The sequence below is a fragment of the Cetorhinus maximus genome, chromosome 7, assembly GCF_964194155.1.
Source record: "Cetorhinus maximus chromosome 7, sCetMax3.hap1.1, whole genome shotgun sequence".
NCBI classification, from domain to species: Eukaryota; Metazoa; Chordata; class Chondrichthyes; order Lamniformes; family Cetorhinidae; genus Cetorhinus; species Cetorhinus maximus.
This window is the reverse complement of record NC_135885.1, coordinates 1507347-1523084: the sequence shown is the minus strand read 5'-3', so window position 1 is coordinate 1523084 and position 15738 is coordinate 1507347. Positions and strand designations below refer to the sequence as shown.

The following is a 15738-nucleotide window of genomic DNA, read 5'->3' as shown; positions in this document are numbered from 1 at the left end:
CTGCCTCCACCACACACTCCAACTGTGCATACCAGACCTTAACAATCTCCAATAAAAACAAAAATATGTCGGAAGTACTCTGGTCAGGCAACATCTGTGGAGCAAGAAACAGTTAATGTTTCAGGTCGATGACCTTTCATCAGAACAGAAGGAAGATAGAAATGTAAGAGTTTTTAAACCAGTGGAAGTCTGGAAGGGGCAGGAAGAATATAAGGAAAGATATGTCAAAGGATGGCGGGCAGGAGAGTTTTTGAGCGTTTCGTGCATTCTAAAAGCCAGAGAGAGTGAGAATGGGTATAGCAACAAAAAACAAAGGTTGTGTTCAAAATAGGTGTGAATAATTACACAGAGATCTAGCACGATTAATATTGGTAGTTGTCAGCCTGACACACTATAATGCTGGGGTACAGTCCGGGCGGGTGCCAGTCTATCACTGTATAATGCTGGCGCACTGGCCAGATGGGTGCCAGTCTGTCACTTGTTACAGGCAGGAAGTTGGGGGGGGGGGGGGGGGGTTAATTGAAACAGCCCTGATTTCTCCTCTCATCACCTGCCCATAAACAAAGGTGTTTTGATTTGCTTTCCCCAACCCCTCAGTTTTGGCATGATCCAAATTTTAGTAGTAACCCCACAGCAAACTCGAGACAGGATGAACTCAAAGGGTTAGTTTATTTGCGCACATTCAAACACGGGAGGATGGTAGTAACTTTGCCTCCTTTGCACTCATACAGTAAAAGAGGAATAGAGAAAAGAAAGATTTACAGGGCAAAGACCACAGAGAACAGAACTATTGTTTCACATGAGTCCAGAATCAAAGTCCAATGAGGTATTCCTTCATGGAGGTCGGCAGGTTGAAAACCAATGCTGTATAATTCACTTTTCCAGTGGAATTGAATTCACATGAGAAGATAGGCACACAGAGATGAATCAGTCTTGTAGGCAATGGTAACAGAAGTTCCAGTAGAAACAGTGTAGATGGGACCAGGTATTCAATATGGGCAGAACTCCTTAACAGCATTGTGGGTGTACCACATGAACTGCATTGGCAGCTCACCACCACCACCTCAAGGGCAATTATGGATGGGCAATAAATGCTGACCTAGCCAGCGAAGCCCATCTCCCTTGAATGAATAAAAAGTCCCTTTTCTGTGTTGCTGCTTGTAGATGGTAAGATGGCAGACTGAGCTTCTCAGTACAGTAGGACAATATAATTGGTTCCATCAGCTGGATGTTTATGTCACATGATGCCCCCACTTCACAGTGACTTTGACAAAGGGTGTGTATCCCCAGTCTGGTTTCTTGAGATGGTCAAATGTTCCAACCATTAAGAATTGAAAGGAAGACTATGGAGTCCCTTGTCCTGGCCAACCTGAGTTAGGAAATGCAGATGACCTTTGTATAGTTCACTTTGAATTTGGTTTGTGCAGCCCACAATGGGTTGTTAGTGTCTCTTCAGAAATAACGAGATGTAAGCTTCTAGGAAACTGCCAGAAAGCTCTTTTTGTTTAAGGGTCGCATGCAGGCATAGGTTCAGCCATTTTAAAAAGCCTTTGTCCAGCTTTTTAAATTTTAGAAATAGCAACGAGGATATCTATATCTATTATAAAAATATACAGTGTGAGATCTCAGCCCCTTCTGACTTTGTATAATGCTGGGGTACTGTCTGGGTGGGTGCAAGTCTGTCATTGTATAGTTCTAAGTAAAGTCTGGGTGGGTGCCAGTTTGTCATTGTATAACGCTGGGCACTTCTGGGTCGGTGCCAGTCTGTCGCTGTATAATAGCGAGGTATAGTACTGGTCGGTTCAGGTCTGTCACTGATAGTGGTAGGCACTGTCTAGGGATAATCTTTCCTCTGCAACTGTCATTTGTGCCAACTGATCAGTTAGGAGGTTTTTTTTAAAATCTGTATGTCAATGCCCAACCTCAGAGTCTTGTGGTCTCATGTCCTAGCATTAAAGTAAACTTCAGAACATAGGAGCAGGAGTGGGCTATTTGGCCCTTTGAGTCTGCTCCACAATTGAATAAGATCATGGGTGATCTGGTTGTCGTCTCAGCTCCACTTTCCTGCCTGCCCCCCTTAACCTGCGACTCTTTTGTCTATCAAATCTGCCTAACCCTGCCTTAAATAAATTCAAAGACGCAGTCTCCACTCCTTTCTGGGGAAGGGAATTCCCCACACTACCCACCGACCCTTTGGGAGAAAGAGTTCCTCCTCATCTGTCTCTTAAAAGGGAGACCTCTTATTTTTAAACTCTGTCCTCTGGTTTTAATCTCCCCCACAAGAGGAAACATCCTCTGGGTATCCACCCTGTCAAGTCCCCTCAGGATCTTATGTTTCAATAAGATCACCCCTCATTCCTCTAAGCTCCAGTGGGTATAAGCCCAACCTTTCTTCATGAGACACCCTCTTGACCCCAGGAATGAGTCCAGTGAACCTTCTCTGGACTTCGTCTGAAGCAATTTTTTAGAATAAGGAGACCAAACAATTTAGTTATTTCAATTAGTTTCTTTTGAATTAAAATTTTAACTTTATTTTTCACACCTTTGTTCCCCAATACAGATGGGGAGAGTGTCAGCAGATTGACCTTCCCAGGTGTTCCGAGCACCAGCTCTGTATATCTATATTGCAAAAGTATCCAAGGTAGCCCCACCTCAACCCCAAGTAACTCTTCTGAAATTTGATTGAAATTCTATTTTTTGAGAGTTTGAGCAACAGATGCCTATCAAATAGGAGTGCAGGAACATGTGATTCCCGATTGGATAATCCATTACCCCTCTCTCTGTGCATTGAAGGCAGGGTGTGAAATTGGAAAATATTTTGATGAACAACATTTATCAAAGCATCCTGTTTTTGGAACAGAGTCCGTATCTTTTGATCCCCAGAGCAAGACATTCAGCAGCCCGTTGAGCAGTCTGTACAGATTCAGAAAGCTATCTCTGCCTGCTACACACTTTTATTTAAATTGAAAAGATATTTCTGCTTACCACTTTTGTTGTTTTGGTCTAGCTGTTGAGAAGCTTGCTGTAATCATGTAGCCTTTTCCCCTCCATTGTTTTGTACACTGCTTTCCTTCCTGATGTATAGACGTGATTTGGAGGAGTGTGCCTCCACAGGGTGGGGATTTCTATGCTGATTTCAGTCCTGCTTTTCATTTCAGACAGATTTAAAATCCACCTCATTCAGCAGCACTGCCTATGTGGGGAGGAGGTGGCTGTGGAGGGTTACTGTTGACACCAGATACCCTCTAGTGCAGTGGTATAGCTGAGTGCACACCTCCTACAAAGCAGTTGAGCCCAGCTAGATGGTCTTGCCTGTGCTTGAAGTTCTTTTTGTAACTGGCACTGTGTGAAGTTTCCAGGAAATGTTATGCGTTAAAGAACTGGGCAAGGTAATCGGTGTGAGTCAGATCAGAGCTGCTAACCATGGGATTGTACAGCACCTTCAAGCTATTCCTACACAGAGTAAGTCTGCCTCTTACCTACTGCTGAGAATTCTTATTAATTTCGCCAAGTTAATAACAGGATTGTTCTTGTGTTGAGAAATCTGTCTTCAGATCATAGCGCTGATCTTTGCAGAAATTCAGAATCTCAGGCTTCTCGCCTTCAGTTCCTTTCAGTGATTTACTTTAGTCTCTTAAAGCTGCTGCCTTGGACTGCCTGGAATAGTCCTGGTGTTATTGGAATCAGCACTGATGGTGATAAAAGGATGTTGTATCTGATTCTCTGTTCCTGTTGTTCCCACAAATATTTTTGTTTTTCTTTCTCTTCGTCTCAACAGTCCGTTTAGACTGAGTATCAGTACAGTATCGATACTTGAATCACAGTGAAAAGTGATTAACCCCCATCTCACACCCCTACCTCCACTGCCACCTGAGCCTCTGATATATTAATGCTTGTGATGGATTTCCATTTGTTGAGTAAATTGTTTTTGTTTGACCATAAGTGATAAATGTGTGACACTGCCCCACCCCCACACCCCACCACCCCTGGCCATGACGCATTTTCATGCTGTCGACAGGCACCACTGGGTTTGAAACCCCAGCTTGTCAAATCCTGCCATTTTTGGGTGATAAGCTATTGAATGTTGGGCTTTAAATGTGATGTTGTGTGAAGGGTAACATTTTGAAGTGAGGATTGAGTCCAGCTGAGGCAGTCTGAGCGATGGGAGATGTGGTTACGTTAGCTGAGATTCTGGAACAAATCACTTGGGTAGTGTAAGAGCCAGGAATTGAAAAAAGATAAAATGTTCCTCTGTATCTACCCTATTCATCCCCTGAATAATTTCAAACACCTCAATCTCCTAAACATAAGGGAATATAAGCCAGCTCTTAACAGCCAATAACTTTTATCCCTGGCAGTATTCTGGTGAATCTGCCCTGCTCCCATCCACGGTCAATATATCCTTCCTGAGATTTGGTGCCCAAAACTGAACCCAGTTACTCCAGATGGGGTCTCACCAGAGCTGTGTACAACTGAAGCACCATTTCCATCTCTTTGTATTCCAGCTGCCTTGAAATAAAGACCAACATCACATTTGCTTCTTTTGGTTCCTTTATACCTGTGTGCTAGCTTTTGGTGATTTATGTATGTGACTCCTCAGTACTGCTTATTTCCTCCCCATTGAACAAATATTCTGATTCTATTCTAATCCAAGGTGGATGACCCCAACTTCCCCACATGAATTCCGTGTGCCATAGGTTTGCTCACTCACTCTGACTTGATATGTATTAACCTGCTGCTCCCAATTCCCTCCCAACTTTTTGTCATTTGTAAACTTGGATATAAAACTCCTTATTCCTTCATTCAAGTCATTAATAGAAATGGTGAAAAGCTGAGGCCCCAGTACAAATCCCTGGAGAACATAACTTGTCATGTCCTGGCAATTAAGCATGTTCCCTGAATCCTTATTCTCTGTATCTCTCCTCCCAGTCAGTTACTGCCCCATGTGACAAGGTTATATCCAATTCTATAGGCTTTCATTTTTGCTGATGATACCTAATGCAGAACCATGTCAAATGCTTTCTGGGAGTCCATATGAAAAAGCATCCATTAAACCCTACCCTTTCCATTGTTAGTAAACTCAAAAATCAATTTGATTAGTGAGATTCTCATCACAAATCCATGCAGATACACTGCTCCACCCTTTTAATATTTTTGGGTGGAAATCATCAAGCTCTGGGAGTTGGTCTCTGATCACACCCACCTTGTAGCTAGGCCTCTGTAATAGCTCCTGCATCATGCCTTTCAAACCAAGTTTGTGCTTCTAACAACTGTCAGCTTGATTTAGTTGATAACACTTCAGGACTTCACATGTTCTAGGCTCACACCAAGGCATGGTACAAGGAGAGTGAGGTACACTGCTTTAAATTATGTATTCAACTGAGACTGTTTTGATTGGCAGTATTACAAGAGCAGAAAGTTCCTCCTGGTATCCCTCACCAACTCTCCTTTCTCCCTCAACGCCTAAAAAGATGCATATTATTGCTGTTTGTAGATCAATACTGTGTGAAAATTGGCTGCATCTGTATAAATCTACATTCTCTCTTCTCCCCTTCCCCCTCCATCCCCTTCCCTCCATGAGGAGAACAGAAAGATTTTAGTTTCCAGGCTTCTCCTGAAGCCATGCCTGTAACATATCCTAAATGTAGCAGAAAGCATCTATTTAATTTTTGTTGATGTGTTTATACATTGTCACCATCGACCTACCATATTACCAATAGGGAAGTGAGACTCTAGATTCCTGATTGACGAGGGAGCATATCAAAGGATATCAGGATAGACAGGAATGTGGAGTTGAGGCTGCAATCAGATCAACCGTGATTTTATGAAATGGCAGAGCAGGCTTGGGAGACCAAATGGCCTACTCCTCCTAATTAGTATGTTTGTACAAGACAAGAAAACTGTCCTTTAATTGGTATGTGACAGACTTGTATCCATCAATACTTTATCACAGTGAACATTTCACGAGTAGTGGCTAACCTGTATACTTAAGAAGGTTTTCTGAGCTTGACAGTGTTTACAGGAAGGTAGATCAGCCTTTACTGTCTAAAGAGGCCATTAGACTCAACCATTGACTCCTGTAAAGAGTTTAAAAATGGGTTCTGCTTCTAATGTGACTTTATGCTTGTTTTGGGAATTCTGTCCCAGCATAGAAACACTTGTTAATGGAGTTTATCGATTAATACAAAGATCCTGTTTCCCTGTATACCTCATTAAAGAGTTCTTTACACAAGATGCAGTGCACTCTCATTCCATTTGTAGATTCAGAACTTTAATAGCCTCTTCTGGCTGTATATCAAAGTGGACCTAAAGCAGATAAAATACCGTTTAGGAGATGTTTCAACTGAGAGACAGTCTTGTGAAATGAACAGATTCGTGGTGCCTGTGTCTGTAGGAAAATGTTGCTCAGTGCTGAATAATTATTCTTTTTAACTTGGTAACTAAACCAGCCAGAAAAAATAATTTTCAAAGTGGGGGAATTGAAAGAGCTTTCTGATGGTAGACTGGGAGGTGCCATGCATTAATCATTGATCTTTACCACTACCACCACCATCCACCCTACTCCCCCAGCATCTTTGTTCATGTCCAGCTCAAACCGAGGATGAAAGTTTTCCTTTTGATGTCGATTGCATACTAGGTTAAACATTTGAGACATTGGCTCAAATCCTGGGCCCAGATAAGAGATAAAGTAAGCCAATATCAGCCTTAATCCCAAATTATTGAAGTTTTAAACCTAGAAGGAAGTCACAAGTATGTGAATTCAATTTGCTGGTCGCTATCCTTTCTGTAGACCAATTTTCAGTGCACTGTGTAGTCTGGTAGCCGAGAGGATATGGTACTCGAGTAGCAGCCAGAAATCATGAGTTCAAACCACATCATGGCAAGTTGTGATCTTCCGTTCAATAATTCTGTAACAAGAAAGCTGCCAGACTTGTAAAAAATCTAATTGATTCATTAACATCCTTCAGAGATGGCCTTCTCACCCATACCTGGTTTGGCCAACATGTGATTCCAGTCTCACCCTATGCAATTGTATCTTAATACCCTCAGGAATGGGCTGAAAGGGCTACTTTACCAGTGTTGCCCACATTCCAAGAATACATTTTTAAATAAACCCCAAGGGTGGCATTCTGGAAGTAATTTTGGGAGCGAATTTTCCAGCACTACCAGCACATCATTATAATCACTCAGATTCCTGCTACTTATTCTATTTCCACCTCATTGTTCTGAGTGAGCCCAGCCAGAGAGCCTGCCGTTTAATTCCTGACAGTTAATGGCATCTTTTTTTTTTAAAAGCAATATTCAGATTTGTGAACTCTCATTGCCTGCCTCATTCTCAAACAAATATTCTGTCTTCCACATGAAATTAAAGATAAACTTGTATTTCTAAAGCACGTCAGCAGACCTCGAACATTTCAGAGCTCTTCAGATATAATCCATTACTTTGAAATGCAGTGACTATTGTACGCAACAGTTTCGTACATTATCCCATCAACAACAAGGTGGGATCGTGGGCCAGATTGTGGAACCCGCAGCTATTCTACGTGGCTCAGAAGAAGTCATACGGACTTGAAACGTTAACACTATTTCTCTTTCCACAGATGCTGCCAGACCAGCTGAGTGTTTCCAGCATTTCCTGTTTTTTTTTTATTTTAATTTCAGATTTCCAGCATCTGCAGTAATTTGCTTTTAACCTAAGATAGTGGTATTATTGGCTGATGGAGGAGCATCGGCCAGGGCAGCTGGAGAGCTCTTTGCTCTGCTCTAACAGGTCTGTTAACCGCCATCTGGAAAAACCAGACACTTAGATGGGGGTTCAATTTAACCCAGGCTTATCCAGCATGTGGCTTGTGGGCCAGATTGTGGCCCCTGAAGCTGTTCTGTGACTCCTGGAGCCACTATTCAAAAGGCAAGGCTGCTCCTCCAATCAGAGTCCATTCTGTTGTCACGTTTGCTGCTGATAGGCTCAATAATGAGAGCTCACTAATGTGGGAAACGGACTGTGATTGGAGGAGCAGTAAACACCACCGGCGGTATGTATGTTGGGAGAAAAAGAGAGGTTTTCGGAGGGGTGGGGAAGGAGAGAGAAGCGCTCCAGGGCCACAGGGGAGGAGAGAGAGAGAGAGAGAGAGACTGCCCGGGTCACAGGAAGGAGAGGCTGTCGGGCCAAGGCAGAATGGGAGAGGCGCAGCTGGGGCCATGGAGGAAGGAGGCAGAGACACTGGGGGAGGGTGGGGCGGGTGGATGCGGTGGCTGGTGGGGAGACGCTGTGGAGCCCAGGGTAGGGGGAGGGGTAAAAGGCTGGTGGGGGTGGGGTAAAAGGCTGGTGGGGGCGGGGAAGTGTGTAGGGTGTGCCTGGTTCACTCCCAGTCTTAATTCTCGTCAACTCGCCCTCATCCCCACACACCAACAGATATTCTCACCCACTGGCAGTGGGTGAGGGGAAGTGAATAGGCATCCTGAGACTGGGAGTGAGTATCTTTCTGAAGTTTGTTCTTCAGCCCCTTGAGTGAGAAAAAAAATGGAAATGTGCTCCCCACACACACACATTGGACAAGTCTGCTTTAACCTTTCCTCTGAATGATGGTGCCACTCCTTCTACACTTTGGAGTAGCCCTTCAATTGGAAAACTTCTGATTTTGAGATGGGAGTGTTGCCAACTGAACTAAGCTGACATTGTATTTTCCTCTTGGTAATGTGGACGCTTTGTTAGTTTCATCAACGGTTACGTTAATAAAGGATGATGAGGATGAATTGGAGAAGCTGGGCTTGTTCTCCATAGAGAAGAGAAAGTTGAGAGATTTGATAGCAGTACTCAAAATTGTGAGGGATCTGAGCAGAGCAGATGGGGAGAAATTGTCTCCATGGGTGGAAGGGTCAAAAGGCAGAGGACGCCGATTTTAAAGTGTTTGGCAAAGGAACCAAAGGTGACATGGGGAAAAAAAGCTTCTTTATGCAGTGAGTGGTTAGGGTTTGGAATGCACTGCCCAAGAGTGTGTTGGAGGCAAACTGAATTGTGTCTTTCAAAGGGAATTAGATAATTATCTGAAGAGAGAAAATTTGCAGACTGAGGAAAGGGTTGGGAAATGGGACTAGCTAAGTTGCTGCATAGAGTCAGCACGGACACGACAGACCAAATGGCCTCCTCCTGTGCTGTAACCATTCCGTGATTCTTTGAATAATTCCACATACATAGCAGAGACACAACCCATATCGTTACCCATTGTAGAGCTGCTAAGCAGTGTAAATTTAGACAGAAATGCTAGCTAAAGTTGATTGCCAGAATTTTAAACTGTTTGTCATTTTCTATTAAGGATTTGGAGCATGTCAAAGTGCAATTTAGCATTGAGATTTATGATCCATATAACCTCATGCTCAGGGTCATCTGGAAACAACTGCAGCAATAAACATATTGTAATAGTTGCAGTGTCCTTGTGTGTGATAAATCTCTCTTCCCCTTTCCCCCAAATAAAACTGGCTGCAATGTTGGAATTCACTTCAAACTGAGAAGAAAAGCACCCTGGATACTGGAAATCTGAAATAAAAGCAGACAATGTTGCGAATGTGCAGCAGTTACCCATGACATTGCAAGTCACCCCATCCCTTTTGTTCTAAGCTTGATGGAATGTGCAGTTTGGGCTTGGACCCTTGCTTTGAGGTCAGAATTAAAGTAAAAAGTCTGAAACGATGCTTCAGGTGTACCTGCCTTGCATCCCTCTCTCTCTCCCTCCTTTGTGTACATCGCTCCCTCATGTCCATCCATCCCACCCTCGTGCCTGACCCCCCTCCCTACACTGTGCCCGACCCCCCCCCCCCCCCCCAAAAAAAAAAATTGTTGGTTGCTATGCTGTGCATTGCCAGAGTTCCTTTTGTTTCATTTTTAATTTGGGGCTGTGTGCGTGCAGACCCCTTGAGTCAGGAGCTCCCTAACAGGGCCACAAGTTGACCTGAAGTAAAAGCGATTGGTGTGATACTAAACAGGAGCTTACTTGTACTGCAATGTTTGCAGGCACTATCCTTGAACATGTGCTGCCCTGTCCTCAAATCATTAGTGTTGAACAGAGGATCAGCACCTGTCGTAGTGAGCTGCGCTATATGGTTATTCCCTCACTGCTGACTACATACGTGACATAACTTGAACATTATTTAGGAGTGCTGCAGTGGATTCGAAGGAAACCGATTCAATTGTAACTTTTGAAAGGGAAATGGATAAATATTTGAAAAGGAAATTATTTTGCAGGGCTATGGGGAGAGAGCAGCAGGGTGGGACTAATTGACGTAAATGACGGACCAAATGATCTTCTTGAGCTGGATCACTCTCTGCTGATCATCAATGGCTTTTTAAAAATACACAATTATGGAATATCTTGAATAAAGAGCATTCTCCCAGCGTAAAACCAGCCGCGTCAATATAGTAAACCATGGAATGAGGTGTATTTTTCAGATCTGACCTAACTGCACTTCTTGAGGAAGCACATATTAGTATGTTTAAATCTATTTTAGTCCCAATGTATTCAAGATGTTTAGTTGCTGCCCTGTCGAGTGTAGTCATTCATTACGTGGACCTGTGAAGCTAGATCAACAGCATTTAGCACTGAGGTCCTGGAATTTCTCATTTGAAAACTGGCCTGCTTGAGAAGCTTTAGAAGAGTTGTGGAGTAATCCTGGCACAGGAAGAGGTCATTCAGCCCAAGAATCAGATACTGTAGATCAGAGAGTCATCTAGTCACTGCTATCACTGCGCTGGCTGCTGCTGGCTTGAACTTACTAACTATTGTATTCTAGATAGCTTCCAGAAACCATGTATGGGAGTTAATATCTGCTCGCATAGGAAATTTTTTGAAGGTTTTGCGACTTTGGAATTCTCTGCCTCAGAAGGTGGTGGAGGCGGGGTCATTGAATGTTTTTAAGGCAGAGGTAGATAGATTGAAGAAGAGTCATACGGGCTCGAAACCATAACTCTGTCTTTCTCTCCACAGATGCTGTTAGATCTGAGTTTTTCTAGCATTTTCTGTTTTTGTTTCAGATTTCCAGCATCTGCAGTATTTTGCTTTTAGATTCTTGTTAGGCAAGGGAATCAAAGATTATCAGGGTTAGATGGGAATGTGGAAATCGAAACACAAGATCGGCCATGGTCTCATTGAATGGCGGAGCAGGCTCGAGGGGCCGAATGGTCTACTCTTGTTCCTATTTCTTATGTTCTTATGTAAATGGACTGAATTTCGACCTCCTGTGCTGTGTCAGTTTCTGATGACAATTATAAATGCTCACCCTTGTAACTTTATCACTGTAGATCGGTTAAGAGAAATTAAAAGGGAAACATGGACCCTCTCTTCAATCTGTCTGAAGTTGAATTGTTCCAGGAGGTGGCTGCCATCAGCGCACAATTACTCTGCTGAGTAATTTGTTTCAATAATTTGATGCTTCCTCACTTGGAAAAGGAGTGAATCCAAGGGTGGTGTGCAGCATGTGTTACATTCTTTTAGGCTGTCTTATTTTCATCTTGGGCTAGGTTGTGTATTTTAACCTGACCACACTCAGCCTGGTGTGTCGCAGTCCTGGAATGGGGTTAGAACCTATGACCTCCCAATTCTGGTGAGAGTCCTCCCAAGTGAGCAAAGCTGATGTTAAGATAGCAAGTGTGGAGTCAGGGATGTATCATGGGGGTGGACAGTAATTAGAAATTTGCTACATCATGTAGTGAGAAGAGAGTGCACAATTCACCAAGCTGGAGATACCCTGCCAAGTAATTTAAATGTTAAGTAAATATTATTTCTGAGCAGTTCTATCCAAACATGATTTTTATAGTGGGTAATAGTGCTTCTGATTTCTCTGAAGAATGATTGTGGTTTGAACCTTGGGAAGTATTAAACATAAAAAATTGCAATACGCAAGAACTAAGACCAGGAGTAGGCCATTCAACCTCTCGTAGCTGATCAGATTATGGTCTCAGCTCCACTTTTCTGTCTGTTCCGCCCACCTACCATAACCCTTGCCGATCAAAAATCTATCTAACAGCCTTGAATATATTCAATGACCCAGTCTCCACTCCTCTCTGGGGAAGAGAATTCCACAGACTAAAGACCCTCAGAAAAAAAAACTCATCCCAGTTTTAAATGGGAGACGCCTAATTTTTAAACTGTGCTCCCTGGTTCTAGACTCCCCCACAAGGGGAAACATCCTCTCAGTATTCACCCTTTTGAATCCTCTCAGGATCTTATGCTTCAATTAGATCACCTTTCATTCTTCTAAACTCCAATGAGTATAGGCCCAAACTTTTCAACCTTTCCTCATAAGACAACCCCTTCATCCCAGGAATAAAAACAGAAATTGCTGGAAAAACTCAGCAGGTCTGACAGCATCTGTGGAGGGAGAAACAGAGTTAACGTTTTGAGTCAGTATGACTCTCCATCCCAGGAATGAGTCCATTGAACCTTTTCTGAACTAATGAGAGCAGGATGATGTTATTACTAGTCAAGTAGAGGGAAGTGGGATGCACAAGTGGCTAAAGTTCGTGGATTGATGCATATTGGGGGTGTGGGCAGGGTGGGGTGGTGTGATGTTGGTGGGCATGCAGGGGCTTGAAGAGATTCAGAGATGTACTCTGGAGGAGTTACAGAACTGGAGAGTAGTACGCTTATGGTAGACTTTAAACATCACAAGGAATGTGTTAAATTTGGCCCGTTGGACTGGAAACCAATGTAAGTTAGCATGTCAGGAGTGATCAGGGTGGGGATACGATGCTAGATAGTTTCAAGCAGCACGATCTGAAAGTTAGAGGTGTTGGAGGGCAGCAGGTGGCCTGGAAAGTAGTTGGCTCCTGTGCTGAGATTCGGGATCATATCTCTGGCCCATTGCCAGTTGTGAGAGACTGGAGAAAATTGAATGGGAGAAAAAGGACTGAGCAAGTTGGTTTGGATCAGGGAATGGCCACCATTTTTGTTTTTGGTAAGCAGGGTGTTGAGTTCCATAAGTTAGAACTATGCAACCTTAACAGCACAGAGACTGGGGAACTTGCTGTTGTTTATCCAGTCAGAAGCACCAAACCTGTCATGGCATTTATCTGGAGCAACGAGGGTGAGTTTGTGCCCTTGTATTCATTCAATGGTGAGCATGTGCTTCAATCTTCATGGAAGTGACTATTTCTGCATCAGATTGCAGGAGTCATTGCTGGCCTTGTTTTCTGCTGTATATTTAAATGAGGATTTGATTGGTGTAATTGTGAAACACTGAATTATAAAGGCATATTGTCCCAAGCACCTTCACAGCCCTGACTTTGATTTATAGAGCAATCAACGCACACATAATTCACCACATGACACTTAATTAATAAACTTCCCTAAACTGGAAAAGTGATGCTTACTTTTCCCTCCATTCACAGCTCTGTCAGAATGCTCCAAGTTACAACTATACACTTGGTCCTCGATTGGAATTCAAGCCTGTTGAGCTGTGGAAAGGGGCTGCCTTGTGTTGGTTTTTGATTTTTGAGCTTTAATTCTGAGAGATGCATGAATTACATAATTAACATGATTGGGGCTAGGTTGCTGGACTGTTGAGCAGACAGAACCTTGTTGTAACCTGAGGTGAGGAACAACTTCAGCATTTACTCTTTGGCTGCATCCAGTTCCCTTTCAATCAGTTAACACAAATTGAAGGCACATTATTCACATTTTTAGCTCAAACTGCAAGGGGGATAGGTGAAATTGGGTATTTTTAAACCTTTCTGTCCAGTCTGGTCCCATCCGGCCGTCGTTTCCTCTCCCGCATTTATTAGAGACATTAGCACTGTAAAGGATATTTTGGTCTAAGCTGCACTCTCTTCTGCTTTCCTGCTAACATATGAGAGACTGTAATGGTACTTTGTGGTCTAGACATGGTCCTTTTCCTCCCACTTTCTGGGGTTGTTTGTAACTCATTAGGCTCAGAACTTTGTAGTGAAGTTAGTAATTGGCCTGATTGCCTTTTAAACTTGATGAAAAAAGAGATTCAGAAGCTGATTTTGGTGTCAAATGAAAGGTTCTGGTTTGGAGGTAGATTAGAGACTTGGCAATCTTTCATTTTTATTAACCCATTCCAAATAGTGATGATATCCACTATTGTACACACTGCTGAAATGCTGGTGATAACTTCGAAACAACAGTGTGAAAGTTCTTAGTTCAGTTTGTTGATAAACAACTAAAGATTAAAGATTGTTGCTTGGCTGGTAATATTTATATTCATATCAACGGTGATTGCCTGGGACATAAACTCCCACTTTGAGTTCATGATGTATCGGTTAATTAAGAAATCATGCAGGAAAAGACTTTCCACTGCAACGTACTTGATGCAATATTTAAGATAAATGAATTTGGTATATTTCACTAGTGGAGGCTGAGAGAGCAATAATTAAGTTTCAACATAAGTGATAATGGGATAGGCTGAGGAGCATTTTATGTCTCCTGTAGTTGATATTGAGTGTCGGCTAGTTGAGGAGAGGCAGTGGAGTAGTGGTAATGTCACTGGACTGGTAACCCAGAGGCCCAGGTTAATGCTCTGGGGACATGGATTCAAATCCCACCCCAACAGCTGGTGAAATTTAAATTCAGTTAATAAACCTGGAATATAAAACTAGTCTCAGTAATGGTGACCATAAGCCCTGCATCGGTTGTAAAAATTCACCTGGTTCATTAATGCCCGTTGGGGAAGGAAATCTGCCATCCTTACCTAATCTGGCCTACATGTGACTCCAGATATATAGCGATGCGGTTGACTCTTAAACGGCTTGGCAAGCCACTCAGTTATATCAAACTGCTACAGAAAAGTAGATAAAGAATTAACCCAGACAGACCAACAGGCATCGACCTAGGCACTGGAAATGACAACGGCGCACCCAACCCTGTCGACTCTCACTAACATCTGGGAATTTGTGGTAAAATTAGGAGTGCTGTCCCACAGACTAGACAAGCAACAGGCTGACATAGTCATCCCCATGGAATCATACTTTTCAGACACTGCCCCAGACACCACTATCGCTATTCCTGGGTGTGTCCTGACCCACCGGCAGGACAGACCCAGCAGAGATGGCAGCACAGTGGTATACAGTTGGGAGGGAGTTGCCCTGGGATTCCTCAACATCGACTCGGGGCCCCATGAAGTCCCATGGCATCAGGTCAAATATGTGCAAGGAAACCTCCTGCTGATTACCATCTACAGCACCCTGCCACCCCACCTCAGCTGATGAATCAGTGTTCCTCCGTGTTGGAGGAAGCACTGAGGGTGGCAAGGGCGCTGAACTCCAGAGGTGAGAATAACCGCCCTTGACATCAAGACAGCGTTTGACAGTTTTTTTATATATTTGTTCATGGGATGTGCACCAAGACCTGGATAACATTCAAGCTTGAGCTGATTAGTGACAAGCAACATCACCTTTTTAAGTTCAAACTTTGTTATTACCAACTCAGGAGTGAGACAAGGAGAGGAGTCAGCTCACCCCTCCTAACCTAATCGTGACACAGGGCCGATTGCTGGTTTTGGTGCAAGTTGGCCCAAATCAGGACCTCCAAAATCTGTGGAATAAAAAAAAGACAGATATGCAGGAAACAAAGCTGCGACATCCTGCTTTGTTACCCACTGAAATCTGATTACTACGACAGCACTATTCAATTCCTATGCCTGTGCAGCTGATGTCTGATCCATCACTGTGTATTAACTGTATAATAAAACCTGAAATAACAGCTAATTCAATTTGAGAGGCAAACC

At 43.2% G+C, this 15738-nt stretch overlaps 1 protein-coding gene across 3 annotated transcripts in view; it reads left to right on the top strand.

The window, feature by feature from the left end:
* Positions 1-15738, top strand: part of LOC144682517 (F-box/WD repeat-containing protein 7-like) — a 221543-nt gene that overhangs the window by 147864 nt on the left and 57941 nt on the right. Inside the window, exon 1 of one of the 3 annotated variants that reach the window (XM_078544908.1) lies at positions 3133-3462. The exons of the other annotated variants lie outside the window; for them this stretch is intronic. Within the exon in view, the coding sequence (XP_078401034.1) occupies positions 3424-3462 (39 nt within the window). The 5' untranslated portion in view covers positions 3133-3423. Of the gene's footprint in view, positions 1-3132; positions 3463-15738 lie in introns of those variants that run through there. 3 annotated transcript variants of the gene reach the window in all.